Here is a 24,673-nt window from a genome sequence, read left to right on the forward strand (position 1 = left end):
AGAAAAGGTTTGAACCAAAGTCTATTTGCGGCAGCTTGCAGCACACAATCAAATGTATTACATGTATTATATAACTCTCAAAGCCTGTAACCTGAAGCTATGCATTATGTCTTTATGTAAATGTCATATATAAATAAAAACATGTAAATTAATCGAGTGTTATATAGTGTTAACATGGAACTGATGCGTTGAGGTTTTGTTTCCGGAGGACAGCAACTTCCGTTTCTGTGTTCACTTATGTCACATTAGATGAACCTTCATTAAATAATTTTATTGTTCTCGTTATTTAACAAACAATTTGAATATATTATAAATACTATTAATAGGACACTGCAGTGAAACCGCTGGCGCGTGAGATGAAATGACAACGTCAACACTTCAGGTGAGTTTACATTAGCTTTAGCTTTAGCTCATCATCTCTGTTTAACCATGTTATAAATACACATTAAATTAACAAATCAACTCTAATGACTTATCGTTCATAATTCACACACGTCCGGAGCGTTTAGCGTTGTAATATATCAGAAATCAGCGGAGAGGAGGTTAAAAGGCTAATTGTCTTTGACAAGCAACCATGTAAACAAACCCCTCTTCAGTTCATATTCATCTGAGATCAGATATTACTGAGTACAGGACTCATATATCAGTCGAAATGTGTGTTTAAGTATGTCATGCTGTCATGAAATCATTGTTTTGAATGGCTGCTGTGGATTTATTACTGTAGATGTAGGCCTGTTTGTTTATCTGTCAGCCTATAATTGAATGGCAGTACATCAAATGTACTCACAGTTGCTGAAATTAAAGAAGCTAAACGATATTTATTCGCAATTCACTCTGAAAATAAAAGAATAAGCAGAAAATATACAGGCCTATCCATAGCTAAGCTGTTATTTTTAAAACCGTCATATACAAAAATAATACAATTTAAGTTAAATGTACACAGAATTGCTGAAATTAGATGAACTCATATTTTACTCAGTATTTACAAAAATGTTTTTGAAAATAGAAATTGAGCTCTGTTTGCACGGCCATATATTTTGGAACTGACACACATTGAGCAGTGTTTACTGAGCAATGCATTATTTTCTGCTGGGGATTAAAAATACAATTATTACTTAATATATTAAGCAGGTCAAAACACCTTCAGCACACCAACGAATTTAATCCAGAAATTGGACAAACACAAAAGGTACCCAATGTTTTGAAACTAAATAAATATCCTTTATTTTTCAGGTTTAGAATAGATTTTTTTTTTCAAGATGCATGCATAAGTATTAAATAAGCTTAAATAAGTATTTAATTTATTGCATTGAGGATGCATGTTCCCTAATGACAGATGAGCATGTCTGTGTAGCTCCAGGAAAAAAGAGAAAACATTCAATTCTACCATTTAAGTGTCCAAAACTATATTCTTTTGGCATCCAAAGGGGAACATCTGATAAACAAATAGGCTAATATTTAAACGAGCAATTTATCTTGTTTCCCTCAATCAAATACACCTTTTATTCTTAAAATGAATATTGGGCTTTAACGTCTTTTTGAACTTTAAACAAAAATGTACAAATCTTACATTTTTAATGTACATCTCTAATTTCAACCAAATTTGTACTCTACACCATTGCTTTTGTAAAAGATCAACACGGATACCTTCTGGTTTTCATCCAATGAATATTTAACAACTTACATTACATCTCACAACTGTTCAGGGCACTCAATAGCCAGAAGGATAATATACCAATATATTCAAAGAGGATAGTTTGTTCTGGGGGTGTAGACACAACAATTTTCTTTTAATATACTTACAATATTTCTTTACAGAATGAAGCTGCAGAGTCATTCCATGTCAAATCAACCACATTTCAGAAATTTCCCCGAATCAAATTTTAGATTTTGCTAATTATTTTTTTTCTGAAGAAAGATAAACATGCATAGTGATGATAGCCCAGATATTAAATGTAATTTAATATTTTTAGTGCTTTATGACCACTGAAAATATGTACATTTGAGCAATTTTACTCTTGGAGCCATATTGAAATTCCAATATCTCTGCAACCGAACCATATAGGGCTTTAAAAATGAAGAAGCCTAAATTAAAGTTTGTTAAGAACCAATATATAAAAGGGCATTAAGATATCTTTAATACTGTTTGAGTTACAGGTATGCAAACTTGCTCTTTCCCCATTTTTGAACGGTCACCCTTGGCACAAAATGCAACAAAGATTGCTAACGTGAACAGACCTACCAATCTCTGTGAAAAAATAACACGATGCTGCCATCTTTCTGAAGTCATTTTTAACCCCCTGTAATTTGACTGAATCTCAGGAGAAAATTGCCATTTTGACCTCTACAAAATAGTGGATTACTAAGTAAATATTCATCCGTGACATTTAATATTTTGGCTTTCATCACTATACATGTCTGTCTTTCTTCAGAAAAAATATCAAAATCAAAAATTTGAGCCTGCAACCTTTCCAGAGGGCTTTTTAGAGCTTGACTTCTGCTTGAAATATAAGCTGGAAAATGTCATTTTAAACAATGAATATTTGACACAACTTGTTCTTTCACCTGAAAATAAAATAAGTAAATACAATTGATCCACAGACCTCTGGTTGAGTTGACGTGGACTGAGCACTTATAAATCGCATAGGAATTAGTCTTGTCAGTTCATAGAGCCTGTGATTTCTGTGATTTCAGAAAGCGATTGAGCTGGTCACTAAAGCCACAGAGGAGGACAAGGCCAAGAACTATGCGGAGGCGCTGAGACTCTACCAGCATGCTGTGGAGTACTTCCTGCACGCCATCAAATGTGAGTGAACCACATCTGCTACTCCGAATGAACTCTAAATTAGTGGTCGATCGATATTGGTTTTTTGACAGCCGATGTCTTGGAAAGAAGGATGGCCGATATATAGCCGATGTGATTTTATTTAATGTTAATTAATATTTAAGAAATTTGAAATCATTTGAAAATGGATTAAAAAATGTGTAAAATAAACATACTTGTACTTTACATGACAAAGTATTTTTCACAAATAAATAAATATTTAATAAAAAATATAATTAAAAAGGAATAAACACTGTATCCAACAGGGCAGTTTGTGTGAAATGCCAGATATCGGCAGATATATCGGCATCGGCGATACATCGGTCAACCACTACTCTAAATGAACCCTGTTTACTTTCTAACAATCTCATCGAACACAGTTCATTGGACAAAATTTGTCTTTAGAATTTTTCATCAAAATATTGTTTAGACTCTGCCTCTGAAACAACGTCCTTGTTTGGGTGATGTCACCGAGGCCTGGCAGCCTATTGGTCAGTGTTAAATAGCAAATAACTAGAGATTTGAAACAGAAGTGTTAGCGTTGGGAAAGTGGATGCTGGCTTTGTATTGAAATTATGAACTATGCCCCTTTCAGTCATTTATGGGGGTTTATTTGTTTTATGAAAGTTTGATTAAAATGTACTTACATTTGACATGTAATAGATGTGTAAATGTAACATTTGTTATGAAAGAATTCAAGACTCAGCTTTGATCCTTTGGTTTCTCAGATGAAGCGCACAGTGACAAGGCGAAGGAAAGCATCCGTGGGAAGTGTATGCAGTATCTGGACAGAGCCGAGAAACTCAAGGAATACTTGAAAAACAAGGACAAACAGGGCAAGAAACCAGTGAAGGAAACACAGAGCAATGACAAGTATGCGTTTAGCTCTTCTTTAATCTGCTGGGTGGTGGTGATGAATGAAGTCCATTGCTCACAGTGATAAACTCTGTGTGTGTGTGTGTGTGTGTGTGTGTGTGTGTGTGTGTGTGTGTGTGTGTGTACAGAAGTGACAGCGACAGTGAAGGAGAAAATCCTGAAACAAAGAAGCTCCAGGAGCATCTGATGGGTGAGTCTCTGTGTCTTATATGGTTCATTGTGTTAATGCCAAGGAATACACAGCTGCCGTGTTGCTTGTCTGTCATGATGATGAGGTGTTTGTTGACGTGTTCAGGTGCGATTGTGATGGAGAAGCCCAATGTGAGCTGGAGTGATGTGGCCGGACTGGAGGGGGCAAAAGAAGCGCTGAAAGAAGCTGTGATTCTGCCCATCAAATTCCCGCACCTGTTCACAGGTCAGTCTGTGGGCCAGTATTACAGTTTATACTCATTCATGCCACACTTATTATTGCGTAGTAATTTGAGAGATTAATGCTATTGATCTATGATTAATGTTTTGCTATCCCCTAGCTTGTGTTATCATGCAAACAGAGTCTGCCAAATATTAGTTTTATTATTAAGTAGAATTTGTTATTATGGGGCCTATGAAATTCCATTTTATTTTATTTTCCAAATTCCGCTTTTTCCGCTTTTTTTTTTTACTCCTTTTTAATGTTAAATTAAATATTATTAATCAAAAAGCATGTCTAATGAATTAAAATCATGAAACTTATACAATTTCACATCAGTTTATTAAAGGTTTAACAAAAATGACATGTTTAGGGCCCTATGAAATGTTTTATTTTTTCTCACCATATGTTTTATTGTTACCAAATTCTTTGTTTGAGCATGTCTAATTATTTGAGTCCATAAAACATTAAAAGTTATTCTTAAAATAGCCTTTTGAAATGTTTTCCCCCTCAGAAATTCTGTTGTGTATTGAAATTTTTTCAGGTTATCAAATGAAAGCATAAAACATTAATTTCATTTATCTTTTAATTACTGAAAATGAAACAAACTATTGCCATTTTCCACAAGTTGATATGATTCTTTAGGGTCTTCATGAAAAGTCTATAACATACTTTGGTTCAAATTTCTCAATGGTAGTGTAAAACAACACCCTTTTACCCCGTCAAAAACGGCTCTGTTCACAGCAAGCCGTTACGGTCCATGTCCCTTTAAATGCTAATAAGCTACTGTTTACCCCACCGCTCTCTTCTGTGGGGTGACGAGCCGTTCTCTGAGAGACTGTAAACTTTAGCCGCATTTAGCTACGGAACTGGCAAACTAGCACGTTATTAGGAAAGGTGATTTGCCAAGATTTATTTAAGAACCTTATACTCACGTCATCTGCTGGTGAAGCTGGGTCACCAATGATTTGCGCGAACATAAACACAGTTAGGTAGATCGAGGGTGCATTCCCTTCAAAAACAAAGGTAATCCACTGTGTCTTCAGAGGCTCAGATGACAGAATGACGACTGCTATACACATTACTGCATCCAACAACACAACTTTTAGTATAATTTTAGTAGTAATAGTATGTACATTCTACTGAACAATAGTAATGTGTTTCTGGTACAATGTGTTCGAGTTAAACCAAACTTTTATTTTGACGGGTTGCCGTGAATACCTTTGCATTACTGTGTGTATATGAGATGACACCAGTTTATTCAAATGAACAGTGATATGGTCATGAAGTGAGTCTCAGAGTAGGTCTGGAGATGTTGTTCATGTGTTTATGTCCTCATTTAGTGAGACGGCAGGCGCTGAAATCACTGCGAGCGTCACGCGCGCTTCAGTATGTGTGTATTAAACATTCATTCACACAGAGACACACAGAACATGCAGGATTCGTATTTAAATAGTCATTTTGTGGCTTAATATTCACAGATACTAGTCCATCGTGATTTTATTTGTGTAATGACCTATTTTTAATTCATTCATTCAAATTTGACAAATTCCGTGGAAATCATAGGGCCCTATTAGTACAATACAATAGATATAACTTATTCAGCTTTGGGCACATCCCTAGTTAACACACTATTGTTCAAAAGTTTGGGGTCAGAGTTTTTTTTTTTTTTACTTGAAAGAAATTAATCGAGTTAATTAATTAAGTGACAGTAAGGACTTTTATAGACAAGAATAAAATAAATAAATAAATACATGCGCACACACCTACATAAAAAATAAACATAAATACCTGTATTTAAATAAATAAATAAATAAATGCAGTTTTATGAATTTCTATTCATCAACAAATCCTAAAAGAATATTATGCAATATAAAATTATATATAATAATTATTACATATATATTATAATGATTTCTGAAGGATCATGTGACACTGAAGACCAGAGTAATGAGGCTGAAAATACAGCTTTGATCACAGAAATACATTACACTTTAAAGAAATTGCATATTAAATGACATGAAATTGCTCTGTTTCTGATCAAGTAATTGTAGCCTTTGTGAGGATAAGACACTTCTTTCCTTTCAGAAAGATGAATAATTCTGATTGACCCCAAGCCTTTGACTGGAAGTGCAAGTTCTTATATCAAATGATGACAGAAAGATTTGTAGTAATCTGTGAGCTATAAAAGAATATGCAGAAATATTTCCCTTGAGGTCCACATTTATTAGCTCTTCATTTTAATGAATCCAGATCCTATATGTACGTTTTGAAAGACTGCAGTCTGTGTATGTACTGTGATGCAGGCAAGCGCACTCCCTGGAGGGGCATTCTTCTGTTTGGGCCCCCCGGCACAGGGAAGTCTTATCTGGCCAAAGCTGTGGCCACCGAGGCCAATAACTCCACCTTCTTCTCCGTGTCTTCCTCGGACCTCGTGTCGAAGTGGCTCGGCGAGAGCGAGAAGTGAGTTTTTGCTCACTTTGCTGACTGTCAGAGTGCATGAGCTGCAGGCCTCACCGAACGATTGCTACTGAATTGTTTTCCAGACTGGTGAAGAATCTGTTCGATCTGGCTCGCCAGCACAAGCCGTCCATCATCTTCATAGACGAGGTGGACTCCCTCTGTGGATCCCGAAATGAGAACGAGAGCGAAGCGGCTCGGAGGATCAAGACGGAGTTCCTGGTGCAGATGCAGGGTGAGAAACACTTTCTGAAAAACCACTTCCTGTCCTTTCATACATTATTAATTTCATTCATACATACATACAGCCTTAACATGACTTATTCACGTCTGCATCTACTTCTTATTATATTTATCTAATATGTATAATGTTTTAAAAAAATTGTAATATTCAACAATTTAAAATAACATTAAAATTCAGTTTGAAGGTCAAAATGGTAAGATTAGGTTTGTCTAATGGAAAAACCCCCAAGAAAACTTAATGAATGTATTTCAAAACTTTAATATATTTATATTCCCTTACGCAGCATTGATGGGATTTGTCAAAAATTAAACACAAGTTAACATGAACTAACAATGAAAAATACGTCTAAAACATCTTATTTAATGTTATTTTCAGCATTTGCCAAGATATCATTATATTTAGTGCTGTCACACGATTAATCGCATCCAAAATAAACGTTTTTGTTTATATAATATATATATGTGTGTGTGCTGTGTGTATTTATTATGTATATATAAATACAAACACATACAGGATATATTTAAGAAAAATTGTGTTTATATATGAAATATATTTATATATAATATAAAATATAAGTAAATGTATAATAAATGTATACATGTAAATAATTTTAAAATATATACATGCATGTGTGTGTATTTATATGTACATACTCGTATAAATCAGAGGTTGTTTCTGTTGATATTATTTAATGGACCAACAATGAACCGTTCATTGGTAGTTAATGTTAGTTAATACATGAACTAAAGTTAACCAATGAAACCTTTACAGAGTTAACTTTTAGTTTTAGTTACTTTCTTATTTGTAAGTCGCTTTGGATAAAAGCTTCTGCTAAATGACTAAAAGTAAAGTAAAAGTAAACCTTATTGTAAAAACAAAAAAACAAAAATTTTTAAAAAAATATGAAATTTTATTAATTAAAATTAAGTACATTTTAAACTTGATAAAAAGAAATGAGGTAACTATTTTACAGTGTCCTTGTTACACGTTGCATGTACTTTACTGTAGTAATAACAGTAAATTTTACATAATTTTAAGCAGCTAACCATAAACCAAACCCTAAGACTATGTCCATGTAGTTAATTAATATTACTCAGTACTTAAATGTATAATTACACTGTAACAAGGACACCTAAAAATACTTACACTATATTTGAATGCGTCCTTGTTACAGTGTAATCAGACATTTAATATTAATAAGTAATATTAATTGACTACATGTCCTTACTATATATGGTTAGGATTAGGGTTACTTGCATGTAATTATGCATAATTAATTGTTATTATATATGTAACAAGGTCACCTTAAAATGAAGTGTAACCAAAAATGAATGGAGAATACCGAACGATGCAGGATAATTTCCTCACGAGCTCTTCTGTCTGATGGTTTGTGGGCGTCTCTCTTCCGCAGGTGTTGGTAATAACAACGATGGGGTATTAGTTCTCGGTGCTACTAACATTCCTTGGGTGCTTGACACTGCTATTCGAAGAAGGTCAGTCTGATAAATGCTCTCAAAGTAGAAAAGTGCTCATGTTTGAACTCAAGTAATCCTCGGGCTGGTGGGTGCAGGTTTGAGAAGCGCATCTACATCCCGCTCCCCGAGGAGCCGGCCAGAGCGGCCATGTTTCGCTTGCATCTGGGAAACACGCCTCACAGTCTGTCCGAGCCAGACCTGCGTCAGCTGGCCCACAAAACAGACGGATACTCCGGAGCCGATATCAGCGTCATAGTGCGAGACGCTCTCATGCAGCCGGTCAGGAAAGTGCAGTCCGCCACGCACTTCAAAAAGGTAACCAATCAATGATGGTCAAGCCGCGCCGTTGCATAACGTATTCATAACATGACTTATTTATTTCTGGATCTGTTTTGTATTCTAATATGTATAATGTTCAAATTAATTTGTAATTAGTGCTGTCAAACGATTAATTGCATCCATAATAAAAGTTTTTGTTTACATAATATATGTGTGTGTACTAATGTATATTTATTATGTAAATATTTTCAAAAGATATAATGTATGTGTGTGTATTTATATATCTTTAAAGGTGCTAAAACATTATTTGGTGTATTGCAATGCGTTTACATGGTTTAATACTGTACATTATTGTTGCTCCTCTATGCTCCGCCTTTCTGAAACGCGTTGATTTTTACAAAGCTCATCGTTCTGAGAAGTGAGGCGTGCTCTGATTGGCCAGCTATCCGGTGCATTGTGATTGGCTGAATACACTCCAAAAACAAAGGAAAACATGAAACCGCATCGTATGACCCCTTCGATCCTCTTAGATCTAGAACAGCGAGTTGAACGCTTGATTTTGTGATTCTGCTCCTCAGGTGCGCGGCCCGTCTCGCAGTAACAGCTCCTTGATGGTGGATGACCTCCTGACCCCGTGCTCCCCCGGTGACCCTGATGCCATAGAGATGACCTGGATGGATGTTCCTAGTGACAAACTGCTGGAGCCCATAGTGTGCATGGTGAGATCCTGACAGTCTTGCTGTCAGTTTGACTATATATATATATATTTTAGTGCTGTCAAACAATTAATCGCATCCAAAATAAAAGTTTTTGTTTACATAATAAAAAAAACACTGAACACACACATATATTGTGTATATATAAATACAAACACATACAGTATATATATTTAAAATATTTACATGTATATACATTTATATTATTATATTTTATATTATATGTAAATATATTTAATATAGAAACATAACATATTTTTCTTAAATATACAGTGGCTTGTCCTTTTTTATTTTATTGCATGTTTGTCACACTTTAATGTTTCAGATCATCAAACAAATTTAAATATTAATCAAAGATAACACAAGTAAACACAACATGCAGTTTTTAAATGAAGGGTTTTTTTATGAAGGGAAAACTAAATCCAAACCCACATGGCCCCCCTGTTATAACATAACTGTGTTTATCACACCTGAGTTCAGTTTCTCTAGCCACACTCAGGCCTGATTACTGCCACACCTGTTCACAATCAAGAAATCACTTAAATAGGACCTGCCTGACAAAGTGAAGTAGACCAAAAGATCCTCAAAAGCTACACATCATGTTGAGATCCAAAGAAATTCAGGAACAAATGAGAAAGAAAGTAATTGAGATCTATCAGTCTGGAAAAGGTTATAAAGCCATTTCTAAAGCTTTGGGACTCCAGCGAACCACAGTGAGAGCCATTATCCACAAATGGAGAAAACATGGAACAGTGGTGAACCTTCCCAGGAGTGGCCGGCCGACCAAAATTACCCCAAGAGCACAGCGACGACTCATCCAAGAGATCACAAAAGACCCCACAACAACATCTAAAGAACTGCAGGCCTCACTTGCCTCAGTTAAGGTCAGTGTTCATGACTCCACCATAAGAAAGAGACTGGGCAAAAATGGCCTGCATGGCAGAGCTCCAAGACGAAAACCGCTGCTGAGCAAAAAGAACATAAAGACTCGTCTCAGTTTTGCCAGAAAACATCTTGATGATCCCCAAGACTTTTGGGAAAATACTCTGTGAACTGACGAGACAAAAGTTGAACTTTTTGGAAGGTGTGTGTCCCATTACATCTGGCGTAAAAGTAACACGGCATTTCAGAAAAAGAACATCATAGCAACAGTAAAATATGGTGGTGGTAGTGTGATGGTCTGGGGCTGTTTTGCTGCTTCAGGACCTGGAAGACTTGCTGTGATAAATGAACCATGAATTCAGCTGTCTACCAAAAAATCCTGAAGGACAATGTCCGGCCATCTGTTGGTGACCTCAAGCTGAAGCGAACTTGGGTTCTGCAGCAGGACAATGATCCAAAACACACCAGCAAACCCACCTCTGAATGGCTGAAGAAAAACAAAATGAAGACTTTGGAGTGGCCTAGTCAAAGTCCTGACCTGAATCCTATTGAGATGCTGTGGCATGACCTTAAAAAGGCGGTTCATGCTAGAAAACCCTCCAATGTGGCTGAATTACAACAATCCTGCCAAGATGAGTGGCCAAAACTCCTCCACAGCGCTGTAACAGACTCATTGCAAGTTATCACAAACGCTTGATTGCAGTTGTTGCTGCTAAGGGTGGCCCAACCAGTTATTAGGTTTAGGGGGCAAGCACTTTTTCACACAGGGCCATGTGGGTTTGGATTTTATTTTCCCTTCATAATAAACTTCATTCAAAACTGCATGTTGTGTTTACTTGTTATCTTTTATTAATATTTGAATTTGTTTGATGATTCACACAGTCATTATGTAAACAAAAACTTTTATTTTGGATGTGATTAATTGTTTGACAGCACTAATATATATATATATATATATGAACAATTTTGTACTTGTTTTATACTTCTCAGCAAGGTTGCATTAAATTGGTCAAAAGTGACAGTAAAGACATTTATAATGTTACACAAATAAACCTTTTTAATTTCAGTTAAATGCTGTTGTTTTGAAATTTCTATTTATCAAAGAATCCTGAAATAAAATGTATCATGGTTTCCACAAAAATATGAAGCAGCAAATACTGTTTTTAACAATGACAATAATTAAGAACCATTATTAATAACTGAGCATCAATAATAATTGTTACATATTATACTGATTTCTGAAGATCACGTGACACTGCAGACTGGAGTAATGATGCTGAAAATACAGCTTTGATCAGAGGAATAAATTACATTTATTTATAAATTGTGTGTGTGTGTGTTAGCCGGACATGCTGCGCTCTCTGGTGACCACACGCCCCACCGTCAACACAGAAGACCTGCTGAAGGTGAAGAAGTTCACAGAGGACTTTGGACAGGAGGGCTGAAGCACGACACCCAACTCAACCAGGACTGTCTAGTCTAAACAAACCTGCAGCCCGACCCAATCTGACATCTCTAACCGCCCAACACTACACATCACACTCAGCAGACTGGACAGAGCAAGAGAGAGCATGCAGCTTGCTGTAAATTATTTTTATGTTTACATAATCAAATTAGTTGAAGTATTCATTTTATGAAGATTTTGTCTGTCGGCCCTTTATTCTGAACCAGCTTCCAACATTACAGCTTTCTCCAATGAGTATTTATGTTAATTTATTCTCAGTTTTGGGATTGTTTTGAGTGCAGACCAATTTGAGCTTCTTCAGTATCTTTTATGTCCAGCTTAGTATTGCAGCACTTTACTGTATAAACGTGGTTTGGGTGAATCTCTCAAAGACACGTCTGGTCACGCTAAACCTCAGAATTATACAGAATTATATTTGGAAAGATAATTAAGCCTATTTGGACACAATTATTCATGTAGATGATTTCTCTCTATAGTAATTGAGATTTGCTTCATGAAAAGAGTTTCACAATGCACAAAAATAGGCTTGATGTTCATAATTATATTTTGGCTATTTGGATAAAGAAAATTACGTTTGTTTTACAACTATTCAGATTTTTTCAATGTAGCTTCTTTTTGAGTCCGGGCTGAAATATGCCCTGGCCGTGTATTTGACAGACTCACCCATCAACATTTCACTTAAGAGCTCCTGATCAAGCAGATGTGTTGTAATAATGAAGTGTTACAGCTGTCATTCATTCTGAAGGATAACATTAACCTAATCTGATAAAAGAAATTACTTTTAAAAGAATTTGTGCAGCTGTATTTACTTCAGCCTATCCACGCTGCTTAAAATGGATAGATCTGCAACATTATAACAAAGGATCATTTTCTATGAACATGCTGTGTATGTTTCCAGAAAAAACCTGACTTTCCACTTGAGAAGGGGAATGGATAATGCTGTGAAGAAAATGTGCAAGAATAAACAATGTACCTATACAGATCTCAGTTGGACAAACAGCCCATTCGTATTTGAAGTAATTTGGCTGATCTGATAAATCAGCTACTGCTTCACAGATCAACACATCAATGGAGACATTTTTATATAAATGAATCACGTGAAGCATTCAGATTTTTTAATCTTTGTACAAAAAAAAACTCCCCTAACTAGGATTTATTTGTATTATTTACACTGTATCTCATGTCTGCAAGCCTTGTACAATATCTTGAGATTATAACAACACAAATATCCAATCGGAAAGTAAAACACATCTGTGAGGTCATACTTTGCTTCTTTTGGACTGGTTTTCGGTCACAGAGCCTCCCCGTTTGTTTCTGTGGTGAGGAAACGTGGGCATCAGCTCTGGTTCACAAGCTGCAGAGTGAAACACGGTCAGAAAATCAGCATCTAATACAGAGAAACTAAATAAGCCTGTACTTACGCAAGGGCTTCTCCTTGAAGTAGGAACTATCTAAACAATCATTCGCTGTGGCTCTGTAAGACACACAATCATCACATAGCATTATCACACTGAATCAGCACGTGAAGTATTTTACACAGTGCAAATAGCTATAGATTCTGTTTACACTGTTAAAATAGCAGGGTTTTCTGCTCTGTATGCTACTTATTGCAAATAGTGGCAATTATCTGCACCTCAGTATTGCAGTACTACAGGTGCTGGTCATAAAATTAGAATATCATGAAAAAGTTGATTTATTTCAGTAATACCATTCAAAAAGTGAAACTTGTATATTAGATTAATTCATTACACACAGACTGATATATTTCAAATGTTTATTTCCTTTCATTCGTTGTCAGTTATAATCATCAAAATTAAAGTCCCAAATTCAGCATCTCAGAAAATTTGAATATTGCTAGGGTTAGGTTAGTTATTAACTTGTGTCATAAAAAGTTTATTTCATCTAATGTTTGTCAGTTAGATTCAAGACGTTTAATGTAAAAACCAAAGAAATAAGACACGCTAAAATGTAGTCTAGCTTTGTTTTACCTGCGCTGTGGGTTGTACATGAACAGCAGGTTGAGCAGTCTCAGACCAGCTTCTGTTAACCAGGTGAACTTGTTCTTTAAGTTGTTGTAGGGCTGCTTCCTCAGACTGTACTGCCCAACGAGCGGCAGGCGCGAGAAGCCCTGCAATTCACAAGAAACCCTGGTTAACCTGCATCAGATGTTCTCTCCAAACACAGAACACAAGACAACACTTTTCATTCAAGCATCTGACTCTGAAGCGATCTCGTACCGGCCAGATGCTCTCATTAGGTGTTCCTAACAGCTGGACGATCAAGTCCAACTGCTGGATCTCTGAGGCTCCAGGAAGAAGAGGTTTGTGGGCAAGAAGCTCAGCAAAGATGCAGCCAACAGCCCTGCACGAGGAGAACAGACATCCGTTCATGAAGAACACAACACTGGGCTCCTGCTACAGATGTTTCTGTGATATCCATGTCTCACTAAACTGATGCGTAACACAAGACAGATGACATGACAGACGATCTACAACTTCAGACTTTAAAGCAACAACCTCTGCTAACTTTAATGTGTCACTCTTCACAAAACTGATCATTTCTTTTTAATTGAAAGGTATGTTTGCTGTCAAAAATGCTGCAGTTTTCCCCTCCATCAGCTGGCTGAGCCTCTCTCGCTCTCATACAGGCCTTGCTTACATTCTCTCTCAGCATGATGACGAATATATATATATATATATAGTGGTGCTTGAAAGTCTGTGAACCCTTTAGAATTGTATATATTTCTGCATAAATATAACAAAAAAGATCAGAGTTTTCACACAAGTTATGAAAGTTGACAGAGAACCCAATCAAACAATTGAGACGAAAATATATACTTTGTCATTTATTTGTACAGGAAAATGATCCAAAAGTATGTGAACCTCTAGGATTCACAGTTTAATTGAAGGCGACGTTAGAGTCGGTCTGTTCAGAGGTGTTTTCATTCAGCGGACTGACTATCAGGTGTTTTATTTAAAGAACAGGGATCTATTAATGTCTGATCATGTTTGTGGCAGTGTATCATGGCACGCACAAAGAAGATCTCTGAGGACGTCGGAAAAAGAGTTGATGTTGCTCATCAGGCTGGAAAAGCTTACAAAACCATCTCTAAAGAGTTTGGACTCCACAAATCCAGTCAGACAGATTGTGTACAAATGGAGGAAATTTAAGACCCTCTCCAGAAGTGGTCGACCAACAAAGATCACTCCAAAAACAAGACGTGTAATAGGTTGCAAAGGAAGCCAGGGTAACTTCTAAGTAACTAAACGAGTTTCTCTCATTGGCTGATGTTAATGTTCACGACTCCACCATCAGAAGAAACACTGAACAACCATGGTGTGCATCGCAGAGTTGCCAGAAGAAAGCCATCGCTCTCCAAAAAGAACATTGCTGCCCCATCTGCAGTTTGCCACAGATCATGTGGACAAGCCAGAGGACTATTGGAGACATGTTTTGAGGACAGATGAGACTAAAAGAACACACTGCATTCCAGCATAAGAACCGTATCCCATCTGTGAAACATGGTGTGCCTGTTTTGCTGCATCTTGGCCAGGACGGCCTGCCATCATCGATGGAGCAATGAATTCTGAGTTACACCAGTAAATTCAAAAATAAAATGTCAGGACATCTGTCATGCGGCAATACAACGACCCCAAGCACACAAGTCGCTCTACCAAAGAATGGTTAAAGAAGAACAAAGTTAACGTTTCTGAGCAGCTGAGTCTAAGTCTGAACCTTAATCCAATCCTCGATGTTGTGGATGGACCTGAGCAAGCAATTCATAGGAAGAAACCCACCAACATCACAGAGCTGAAACGGTTCTGCACTGAGGAATGGGCTCAAACTCCTACAAGATGTAGTGCAGGACTGATCAGCAGTTACAAGAAACCTTTAGCTGCAGTTCTTGCTGCAAATGGAGTCACACCAGATACTGAAAGCAAAGATTCATATACTTTTGCCACTCACAGATGTGTAACACTGGATAATTTTTCTCTATTAATAAATGACAAAGTATATATTTTTGATTGGATTCTCGGTCTACTTTCAGGATGTTGTTTTGGGTTATATTTATGCAGAAATATAGAATTCTACAGGCTTCACAAAGCTTCACTTTCAAGAATGAACACATTCCCGGCGGACAAAATATGGCGTATAGAACAAAAAAATATTGAACAGCAAGAATTAACAGAGCTAAACCTAGAACAATTAAGACATGGTCATTTATTGAGAAACTTTCTTATATAATAACTAGACAGACTAAAATATAACTAGACAGACTAAAATATAGTGAAAGATAAATAGTTGGTATTTACGGTGTGTATAAATGTGGCTCGTCACCCCTAGAGGTTTTTCCTCCCCTTCTTTCCTTTAATGCAAACCCTGACTTGCTTATAGTTATTGTAAGCCATGTATGCTGGCTTTGTTCTTCAATAAATAAACAAGTCAAAAAAAAAAAAAAGTTTTTGGACAGTTAAGATTTGTAATGTTTTTTTTTAAGAATTCTCTTCTGCTCACCAAGCCTGCATTTATTTGATCCAAAATACAGAAAAAGCAGTAATATTGTGAAATATTTTTACTATTTAAAATAACTGCTTTCTATTTGACTATATTTTCAATTATAATTTATTTCTGTGATCAAAGCTGTATTTTCAGCATCGTTACTCCAGTCTTCAGTGTCACATGATCTTCAGAAATCACTCTAATATACTGATTTACTGTTTAAGAAACATTTATTATTATTATTATTACCATCAATATTGAAAACAGTTAAGTACATTTTTTCAGGATTCTTTAATGAATAGAAAGAGCCAAAGATGGGGGGTTTTTTTTGGGGGGGGGGTTATAGTTTATTTATAAATTATAGTTTTATAAATTATATGTTCTTCTGAACTTTCTATTCAAAGAAACCTGAAAAAATCTACTCAGCTGTTTTCAAAAATAATAATAATAATAATAATAATAAATGATTTTTGAGCAGCAAACCAGAATATTAGAATGATTTCTGAAGGATTATGTGACTGGAGTAATCATTAAAGTAAAAATTCAGCTTTGAAATCACATTTTAAAATATATTCAAATAGAAAGCAGTTATTTTAATTAGTAAAAACACTTCACAATATTATTGCTTTTGCTGTATTTTGGATCAAATAAATGCAGGCTTGGTGAGCAGAAGAGTCTTCTTTAATAATCTTACTGTCCAGAAACCTTTGACTGGTAGTGTACGTCTTCGGTCTCTCCTTCCCTCTGTTTTTCCACTCTGTCTTGAGTAATATCTAAGGCGGCAATCTGACTGCATGACACTTGTGCGTCCAGTTCTCACCACATGTCCAGGGCAGTGGTCTGCGTCTTGGTCCCTAGGAGGAGCTCTGGGGCTCGATACCTGTGAAGAAAACATGGTCAGTGATGGAAAGAGGGATTTGAAGGATTAGCAGGACGATAGAGAGACTAATCAGCATGGAGTTCATCTGCTTACCACAGTGTGACCACTCGAGGAGTCATGGGCTGTAACGGGATACCGTAAACACGCGCCAGACCGAAGTCAGCTGTGGAAAAACCACCAGACGTCATCACTGACAGGACACAGCAGATTACTGTGCTTCTTATTCAGCACATGTGGGTGAACCTCAGAAAACGGTCAGGAACATGTCTAAACCATGCTTTAACCCAAAATCAAGAAACAAATAAGAAATTATACAAATATATCATGCAGAAAGAAAACCAAGCCTGATTTCAAAAGCATTCAAATTTTTCACATTGCGGCACTATTTATTTTATTTATTAAATCACATTTTCCCTGCAAATTCTCACTATTCTCATGCTTTCGTAATAATCACCTATGCTTTAATTTATGAAAGGATAATTATTTCTTTTCACTCACCTATCTTTACACAGCCCTTGTCTGTCATCAATAGATTGGAAACCTTCAAATCCCTTTGATAAAAATCACCAGTATCAATATGAGAATTAAGAAAACTCATTATCAGAAGCTCAACATTATTTATATTTTAACCATCGGTCTCATAAACATGGGAAGGAAAATTATTTTGGGTCATTTGGTGTCAAATCAACCACATTTAAAACATTTCCCCGGCTCAAATTTTTGATTTTGCTAATATTTTTTCTGAAGAAAGATAGACATGTACAGGTGCATCTTAGAAAATGAGAATATGGTGAAAAAGTTCATTTTTTCTTGTAACATTTCAAAAAGTGAAACTTTCATATATTTTAGATTAATTACATGAAAGTTTTTTGTGTTTTAATTTTGATGATTAGCGCCTACAGCTCATGAAAGTCAAAAATCAGTATCTCAAAATATGAGAATATTTACATTTGAGTTTCAATTAATGACCATCTCTACAGTATAAATTCCGGGTATCTCTTGTTCTTTGAAAACACAATAATGGAGAAGACTGCTGACTTGGCAATGATCCAGAAGACGAACATTGACGCCCTCCACAAAGAGAGTAAGTCACAGAGGGTCATTACTGAAAGCTGTGGCTGTTTACAGAGTGCTGTATCAAAGCATATTAAATGCAAAGTTGACTGGAAGGAAGAATTTGGGTAGGAAAAGGTGCACAAGCAACAGGGATGACTGCAAGCTTGAGAATACTGTCAAGCAAAGCTGATTCAAACACTTGTGAGAGCTTCACAAGGAGTGGACTGAAGCTGGAGTCAGTGCATCAAGAGTCTCCACGCTCAGACGTCTTCAGGAAAAGAGCTACCAAGCCACTTCTGAACCAGAGACAACATCAGAAGCGTCTTACCTGGGCTGTGGAGAAAAAGAACTGGACTGTTGCTCAGTGGTCCAAAGTCTTCTTTTCAGATAAAAGTAAATTTTGCATTTCATTTGGAAGTCAAGGTCTGGAGGAAGACTGGAGAGGCTCAGGACCCAAGCAGCTTGAAGTCCAGTGTGAAGTTTCTGAAGTCAGAAATGATTTGGGGTGCTGTGACGTCTGCTGGTGTTGGTCCATTGTGTTTTATCAAGTCCAGAGTCAGTGCAGCCGTCTACCAGGAGATTTTAGTGCACTTTATGCTTCCTTCTGCTGACAAGCTTCATGGAGATGCTGATTTCATTTTCCAGCAGGACTTTAGCACCTACCTACAAAACTACTTTCAAGTGGTTTGATGACCATGATAATACTGTGCTTGACTGGCCGGCCAACATGCCTGACCTGAAGCCCATATGGAATCTATGGGATATTTTCAAGAGAAAGATGAGAAACAGTGGATCCAACAATCCAGACGAGCTGAAGACTCAATAGTGCCTCAACAGAGCCACAGGCTGATCGCTTCCATGCCATTCCTCACTGATGCTGGAGTTTGTGCTAAAGGAGCCCCGGCCAAGTATTGAGTGCAGAAATCAACATACTTTAAATAACTTGAACTTTTCTGTTTTGCAAAGCCTTTTTAGGAAATATTCGAATATTTTGAGATACTGAATGTTTGACTTTCATGAGCTGTAAGCTCTAATCATCAAAATTAAAACAAAAAAACTTTTGAAATGTTTTACTTTACATGTAATCAATCTAAAATATATGAAAGTTTCACTTTTTGAAATAAGTTACAAGAAAAAATGAACTTTTTCAAGATATTCTAATATTCTGAGATGCACCTGTATATGACACTTATTCTTCAGACATTCAGCTTTAAATACAATAAGCATCAGCTGTAAACAAAGTCACCAACATTTGCTTTTTACAGCCACTGAAAATAGGTAATGTTCATCAATCTGGAGCTTCATTGAGGTTCCCATATCTCTGGGACTGAATCATATAGGGCCTTGAAAATTAAGATTCCAAAAGAAAAGTTCATTAAGAACTACAACTAAAATCATATTGTGATATCTTTAATACGTATTGAGTTACAGCCACACAAACTTTGGAAAAATAATATTTATGACATGTTCAAAGCAGTTGTTTTGACAGAAGCCTACATTTCCAGTTTCAACTTGGCAAAATTATGATACATTCAAGGAATGTCTGAAGAACAAATAATGTGGTTATTTGTTTTTTGATCACTGATAATTTGTACATTTTAACAATTTACTCCTGGAGGCATACTGAAATTCCAATATCTCTGAAACCGAACCATATAGGGCCTTAAAAATGAAGAAGCCAAAAGGAAAGCTTATTAAGACCCAAAATCTAAAAGAGTATTAAGATATCTTTAGTACTTCTTGAGATACAGGTATATAAACTTTGGACAAAAAACTTGAAAAGTTTCCCCATTTTTGAACGGTCACCATTGGCACATACTGCAACAAAGACTGCTAAAGTCACCAGATTTGACTAACAGACCTACTAAAGTAACATTGTGATGCTGCCATCTTTCTGAAGTCATTTTTACCGTCCTGTAATTTGGCTCTGAATCTCAGGTGAAAATTGCCCGCCTCTACAAAATAGTGGATTACTTAGTAAATATTCATCCATGACATTTAATATTTTGGATTTCATCACTATACATGTCTGTCTTTCATCAGAAAAAAATATTAGCAAAGTCAAAAATTTGAACCGGGGACCTCTGGGTGAGTTGACGTGGAATGACCCTTTTGCAAATTTATTTATTTACATTTATTTGCAGTTGAAGACATGGAAATGTTTTAGTGAACAGAACAAGAACACACCCTGACCTGTGAAGAATGAAGTTGTGATGTAAATATGCCAGTCCTTTAAGCAGCTGAAGAACTATACACTTCACCTGTGCAAAACAAACAAATAATATTAATAACATAAATAATAATAATATATCCTTGACACTGAATTAAATGCATTATATATAAACAGTTTAACCTGTCAAAATTTTTTTACAAGCATGGTCTGAAGATCTGAAAAATGCTGTAGGATGAGTTCAAGTATGTTTTCAATGAATTAGCGGACAGTAAATGAGGCAGTGCTGGTCTCTCTTTAAATGCATGACGCAAGTGCCTGTAGATGAGTATATGTTCCGTTTAGACTTTGAAATATACGAACTCTACTAATGTACTACACATATGAACTCTACACACTACTGCATTTGTACATTTTGCCTGTCTGCACCTACCAATAACAGAATCACAATCTATTCTGCTTCTGATTTATGACACAGCATCTCTGAATATGAGAGCATTCAAACACACCTGAGCTTCAGAGAACGGCGACTGCATGTTCTCCAGCAGACTGGCCAGATCCTGCTCACAGTAGCTCATCACCAGAAAGAGGCTGACCGTAAAAATAATACAGTATTATGAAATAAGACACGGTACAACAAGACTTATTCACAATATGTAAATGTACAATATACATTTTCTTCAGTCACCTCTCCAAATGGCTTCCCACCACCACTTCTTTCAGCTCCACGATGTTTGGGTGTCTCAGTCTGATCAGTAAGTTAATTTCCCTCAAACTGCTGATTGGAATCCCTAAACACAGATACACACAAATAAATACCATTCAAGGTTTCTGTTTCTACAGATAGTCAGTTGGTTATATTAACTAGGACTGTCAAGCTCCAACAAATAAAAGAAACACATGACTTGTGTGTCATATTGCAAATCCTTATACAATAGTTTTGTGTGTGGATATTGAACATCTTGCCTTTAGTCCTGACTGTCTATGTGTTCACTCTCACTTCCATATTAAACCCTCTTCTCAATGTTATTAACTCATCACTTTCCAACACCAAAGAGTTTCAAGCTAGGCAGTGATCAAAGCCTTTACTCACAGATCTTGATCCTGGAGAATTAGTTAATTATCTCAAATCTTTCATTTATACTGAAAATATTAGAAGATGTAGTGATGTGACACTCAACTATGTTTATCTTTGCAGAGAAACCGTTTCAGTGAAGCATTTTAATCAGGATTCAGGCCTTAGCATAGTACAGTGACTACACTTTTTAAAGTTTCTTTTCTCTTCTAGTACTGCCTTTAACACATAGACCACAACATTTTGTCTTGAGAATTTAGTTTGGCACAGATCCCACCTATCTGATCACTACCAGTTTGTTTGTGCTAACGAAGAAATGTCAGACTTAGCACAGGTTAAGTCAGGAGTGCCACAAGGATCAGTATTAGGTCCTTTGCTTTTTTATTGTATTTGCTTCTCCTGAGGGAGATTATCAAGAAACTTGGAATCACTTGAAAACATGAGATGCTAGAATACAATTTGTCATTTTATTATCTCTACACTGGCTACCTCTCAGATCGGGCATCAGCTTTAAAAATGGCCTCGCTTCGCAGTACTAATGCAATCCTCTATCATGATATAATCCATCGTAATCGCTACAGGTGCAATATTCCTTCTTGCTGATAGCACGCTAGGTGCTGCCTTGGTCAGTTTCACTTCCCTCACTAAATGTTGACGTCTACAATCACAACGCTGTAGCTAAATAATTACCTTTCTGTCCCTACATCTGCCTAATCTGTAAATCCGAGACAAAACTCAAAGACAGTTTAATTTTTACAGTCTGAACAATAAAGTGTATAGCCAGAGTTTTTCGTTCCTTGCCACAGTCCCCTCTGGCCTGCTCACCCAGGGATTAAACGACTACCGCAGCTCCCTGATAAAAATACTTCAACCTCTGATCTCATACCAAGAAATTAGTTATTTTCTATTACAGTAATGAGAGATATCACGTAGTAATCCACTCTGTAAAGCTGCTTTGAAGCGGTGTATTGTCAAAAGGTGCTCTACAAATAAACCTGATTGACTCGAGTACATGTAAGATGAACCGTTGACGTTTTGGTGTGAAACGGAGGCCAGCTATTAAGAGCTGTGCAGGTAAACCTCAGTTTCTACTTTTCTCTATTTGGACAGAATTACTTTCAGATGGATGCAACGTTATCTTTAACGGACAGCAGGAAAGCAAACTTTTCAGTGAATAGAAACTGCTACTGGTGGAAAAGAGCGATAAACACGACTGCTTTCCGTTTTAAGATCCAACTGACCATCTTTCTCTTTATCCATTCGCACTTTCTTCAGGGCAACAATTTCATTTGTCCTTGTATCACGTGCTCGGTCTGTAAATCACAAATCAAACAAGAAGTTAAAATCTTCCAAGCTGAAAAACAAACAAACAATAGAAACCACACACATTCTAATGGTTTCCACTACAAACCATCAGCTTTTAACCATTAAAAGTGGTGTCCTGTAGTCTGTTTTGGGACATATTCCATTAGGAAATAAAAGGCGACTAATTACCAGTAGAAACCCACATTACATTACATTACAGTTCCCATTAAAACCAATACAAGTCCCAGATTCTGTGATGGGGTCTAGTTTTGTTTTTTCAGCAGGGTTGTCAGGCAGCACAACTGTTTGATAATAACGCTATTAATGGACGATATAATTATTGATGATATGTGGATGAATATGATATATTTGAGCTTTATCAGTCATTCTGAGACTCACACACGATTCCATAAGTTCCTTCTCCAATCCGGTTCATCTTCTCAAACTCCTTCACACTCCGGCATCTCCCTAACTACACACATCATGCAGAAACAGAGCAATAAGTGCTTATGCATCTCTTGACTGATAATAAAAACAGTTTATCAGGCAGAAGGTCTCACCCGTTCTCTGTGCGGGATTACAAACGTCTGGTCGGTTTTTAAAGATTTCAGCTTTAGCGGCTCTAGATCTGCCTCTGCTGTGTTTTCCATCTCCAATCACCCCTCGTTGGTCCGGATCAATGATTAATGTGCATATATAACACTTTACTGTGTGTTTCCATGTAAAGAGAGAGCAAAGAGGAAGTGAAACTCCGTGAAAGCTTACGGTCGCTCACTTGAGCGTCCCCATGGACAACTGTTCGCTTTCGATGAGTTTCCCTTCTCGCGCAACATCAAGCGCAGAATGGTTTTCACAAATTAATGTAAAACTGTTTTTCTGTTGTTATTTTTTTGACGCCAGCAAACCAAATCAGATAAATGAATTTGTATTTTTATTTTCTCGTGCCCTTTTATTATTTAAATAACAATAGATGAATAGCTGAAGTGTATCAAATGGGCGGAGCGTAGCAGACGGCGTGTGTTTTAAATAATAATTATTTATATAATTATATTAATAATATTATAATACAAACAACGTGGTAGCCTACTTGTTACTTTTTACGTAACCGGCGATGTTACAGAGTTAAACTTATTTATTTATTTTTTACATTTACTCCCACGACTGCATTAATAAGATTTTAAGGTCATACCTGTGGCTCTTTAATAGCGTCCGAGATCTTCAGACCCACCGGCGTCTCTAAGAGGTTTTCTGTTCTGATCCAGTCTGTTCTGATCTGATGCTGGGCTCACTCTCCTGATCCAGTCTGTTCTGATCTGATGCTGGGCTCCAGTCTGTTCTGATCTGATGCTGGGCTCACTCTCCTGATCCAGTCTGTTCTGATCTGATGCTGGGCTCTCTCTCCTGATCCAGAGATCTGATGCTGGACTCACTCTCCTGATCCAGTCTGTTCTGATCTGATGCTGGGCTCTCTCTCCTGATCCAGTCTGTTCTGATCTGATGCTGGGCTCTCTCTCCTGATCCAGTCTGTTCTGATCTGATGCTGGGCTCTCTCTCCTGATCCAGTCTGTTCTGATCTGATGCTGGACTCACTCTCCTGATCCAGTCTGTTCTGATCTGATGCTGGGCTCTCTCTCCTGATCCAGTCTGTTCTGATCTGATGCTGGGCTCTCTCTCCTGATCCAGTCTGTTCTGATCTGGGGAAGTCGTGGCCTAATGGTTAGAGAGTTGGACTCGTGATCCAAAGGAATTGTAGGTGGGGGGAGTGAATGTACAGCGCTCTCTCCACCCTCAATACCACGACTGAGGTGCCCTTGAGCAAGACACCGAACCCCCAACTGCTCCCCGGGCGCCGCAGCATAAATGCTGCCCACTGCTCCGGGTGTGTGTTCACTGCTGTGTGTGTGCACGTTGGATGGGTTAAATGCAGAGCACGAATTCCGAGTATGGGTCACCATACCAGGCAGTATGTCACTTCACAAAAGATCTGATGCTGGGCTCACTCTCCGGATCCAGTCTGTTCTCATCTGATGCTGGGCTCACTCTCCTGATCCAGTCTG

The 24,673-nt window shown here is 37.0% G+C and overlaps 2 protein-coding genes across 3 annotated transcripts; one reads left to right on the forward strand and one right to left on the reverse strand.

Annotated features, from left to right (window-relative positions):
* The first annotated feature begins 187 nt into the window (after window positions 1–187).
* LOC306868330 (vacuolar protein sorting-associated protein 4A-like) lies at window positions 188–12,891 on the forward strand. Its single transcript, XM_079414434.1, has 11 exons — window positions 188–382; window positions 2,695–2,806; window positions 3,553–3,697; window positions 3,829–3,890; window positions 3,996–4,115; window positions 6,416–6,572; window positions 6,656–6,804; window positions 8,225–8,306; window positions 8,384–8,603; window positions 9,146–9,286; window positions 11,509–12,891. The coding sequence occupies exons 1-11, from the start codon at window positions 362–364 to the stop codon at window positions 11,608–11,610; spliced, it is 1,311 nt and encodes a 436-aa protein (XP_079270560.1). The 5' UTR covers window positions 188–361; the 3' UTR covers window positions 11,611–12,891.
* On the reverse strand, window positions 12,731–24,026 carry LOC306868331 (cyclin-dependent kinase 10-like). Of its 2 annotated transcripts, XM_079414435.1 has the most exons (14): window positions 23,806–24,026; window positions 23,177–23,323; window positions 23,016–23,088; window positions 22,553–22,624; window positions 20,925–21,027; window positions 20,746–20,827; window positions 20,260–20,327; window positions 17,509–17,561; window positions 17,104–17,173; window positions 16,951–17,010; window positions 13,868–13,991; window positions 13,619–13,758; window positions 13,052–13,104; window positions 12,731–12,984 (listed from the first exon to the last, which is right to left on the reverse strand). In XM_079414435.1, exons 2-14 carry the CDS (start codon window positions 23,264–23,266, stop codon window positions 12,890–12,892), a joined length of 1,083 nt encoding a protein of 360 aa, XP_079270561.1. In that variant the 5' UTR covers window positions 23,267–23,323; window positions 23,806–24,026; the 3' UTR covers window positions 12,731–12,889. The 2 variants fall into 2 exon arrangements, with proteins under 2 accessions (XP_079270561.1, XP_079270562.1); XM_079414436.1 differs by lacking the exon at window positions 23,806–24,026 and having other exon boundaries at window positions 12,731–12,944; window positions 23,177–23,409.
* Window positions 24,027–24,673: the final 647 nt, after the last annotated feature.

This window comes from Barbus barbus, assembly GCF_936440315.1.
Source record: "Barbus barbus genome assembly, chromosome: 50".
Lineage (NCBI taxonomy): Eukaryota > Metazoa > Chordata > Actinopteri > Cypriniformes > Cyprinidae > Barbus > Barbus barbus.

What these genes read in the sequence shown, in the direction of transcription:
- LOC306868330 (XM_079414434.1), top strand. Translation starts at nt 362, where the DNA reads ATGACAACGTCAACACTTCAG. An exon ending in TGGCTCGGCGAGAGCGAGAA is followed by an intron (nt 6,573 to 6,655) that starts GTGAGTTTTTGC and finishes ATTGTTTTCCAG; the next exon opens with ACTGGTGAAGAATCTGTTCG. An exon ending in CCGCCACGCACTTCAAAAAG is followed by an intron (nt 8,604 to 9,145) that starts GTAACCAATCAA and finishes TCTGCTCCTCAG; the next exon opens with GTGCGCGGCCCGTCTCGCAG.
- LOC306868331 (XM_079414435.1), bottom strand. Translation starts at nt 23,266, where the DNA reads ATGGAAAACACAGCAGAGGCAGATCTAGAGCCGCTAAAGCTGAAATCT. An exon ending in CCTCGAGTGGTCACACTGTG is followed by an intron (nt 17,011 to 17,103) that starts GTAAGCAGATGA and finishes TTTTCTTCACAG; the next exon opens with GTATCGAGCCCCAGAGCTCC. An exon ending in CTAATGAGAGCATCTGGCCG is followed by an intron (nt 13,759 to 13,867) that starts GTACGAGATCGC and finishes TGTGAATTGCAG; the next exon opens with GGCTTCTCGCGCCTGCCGCT.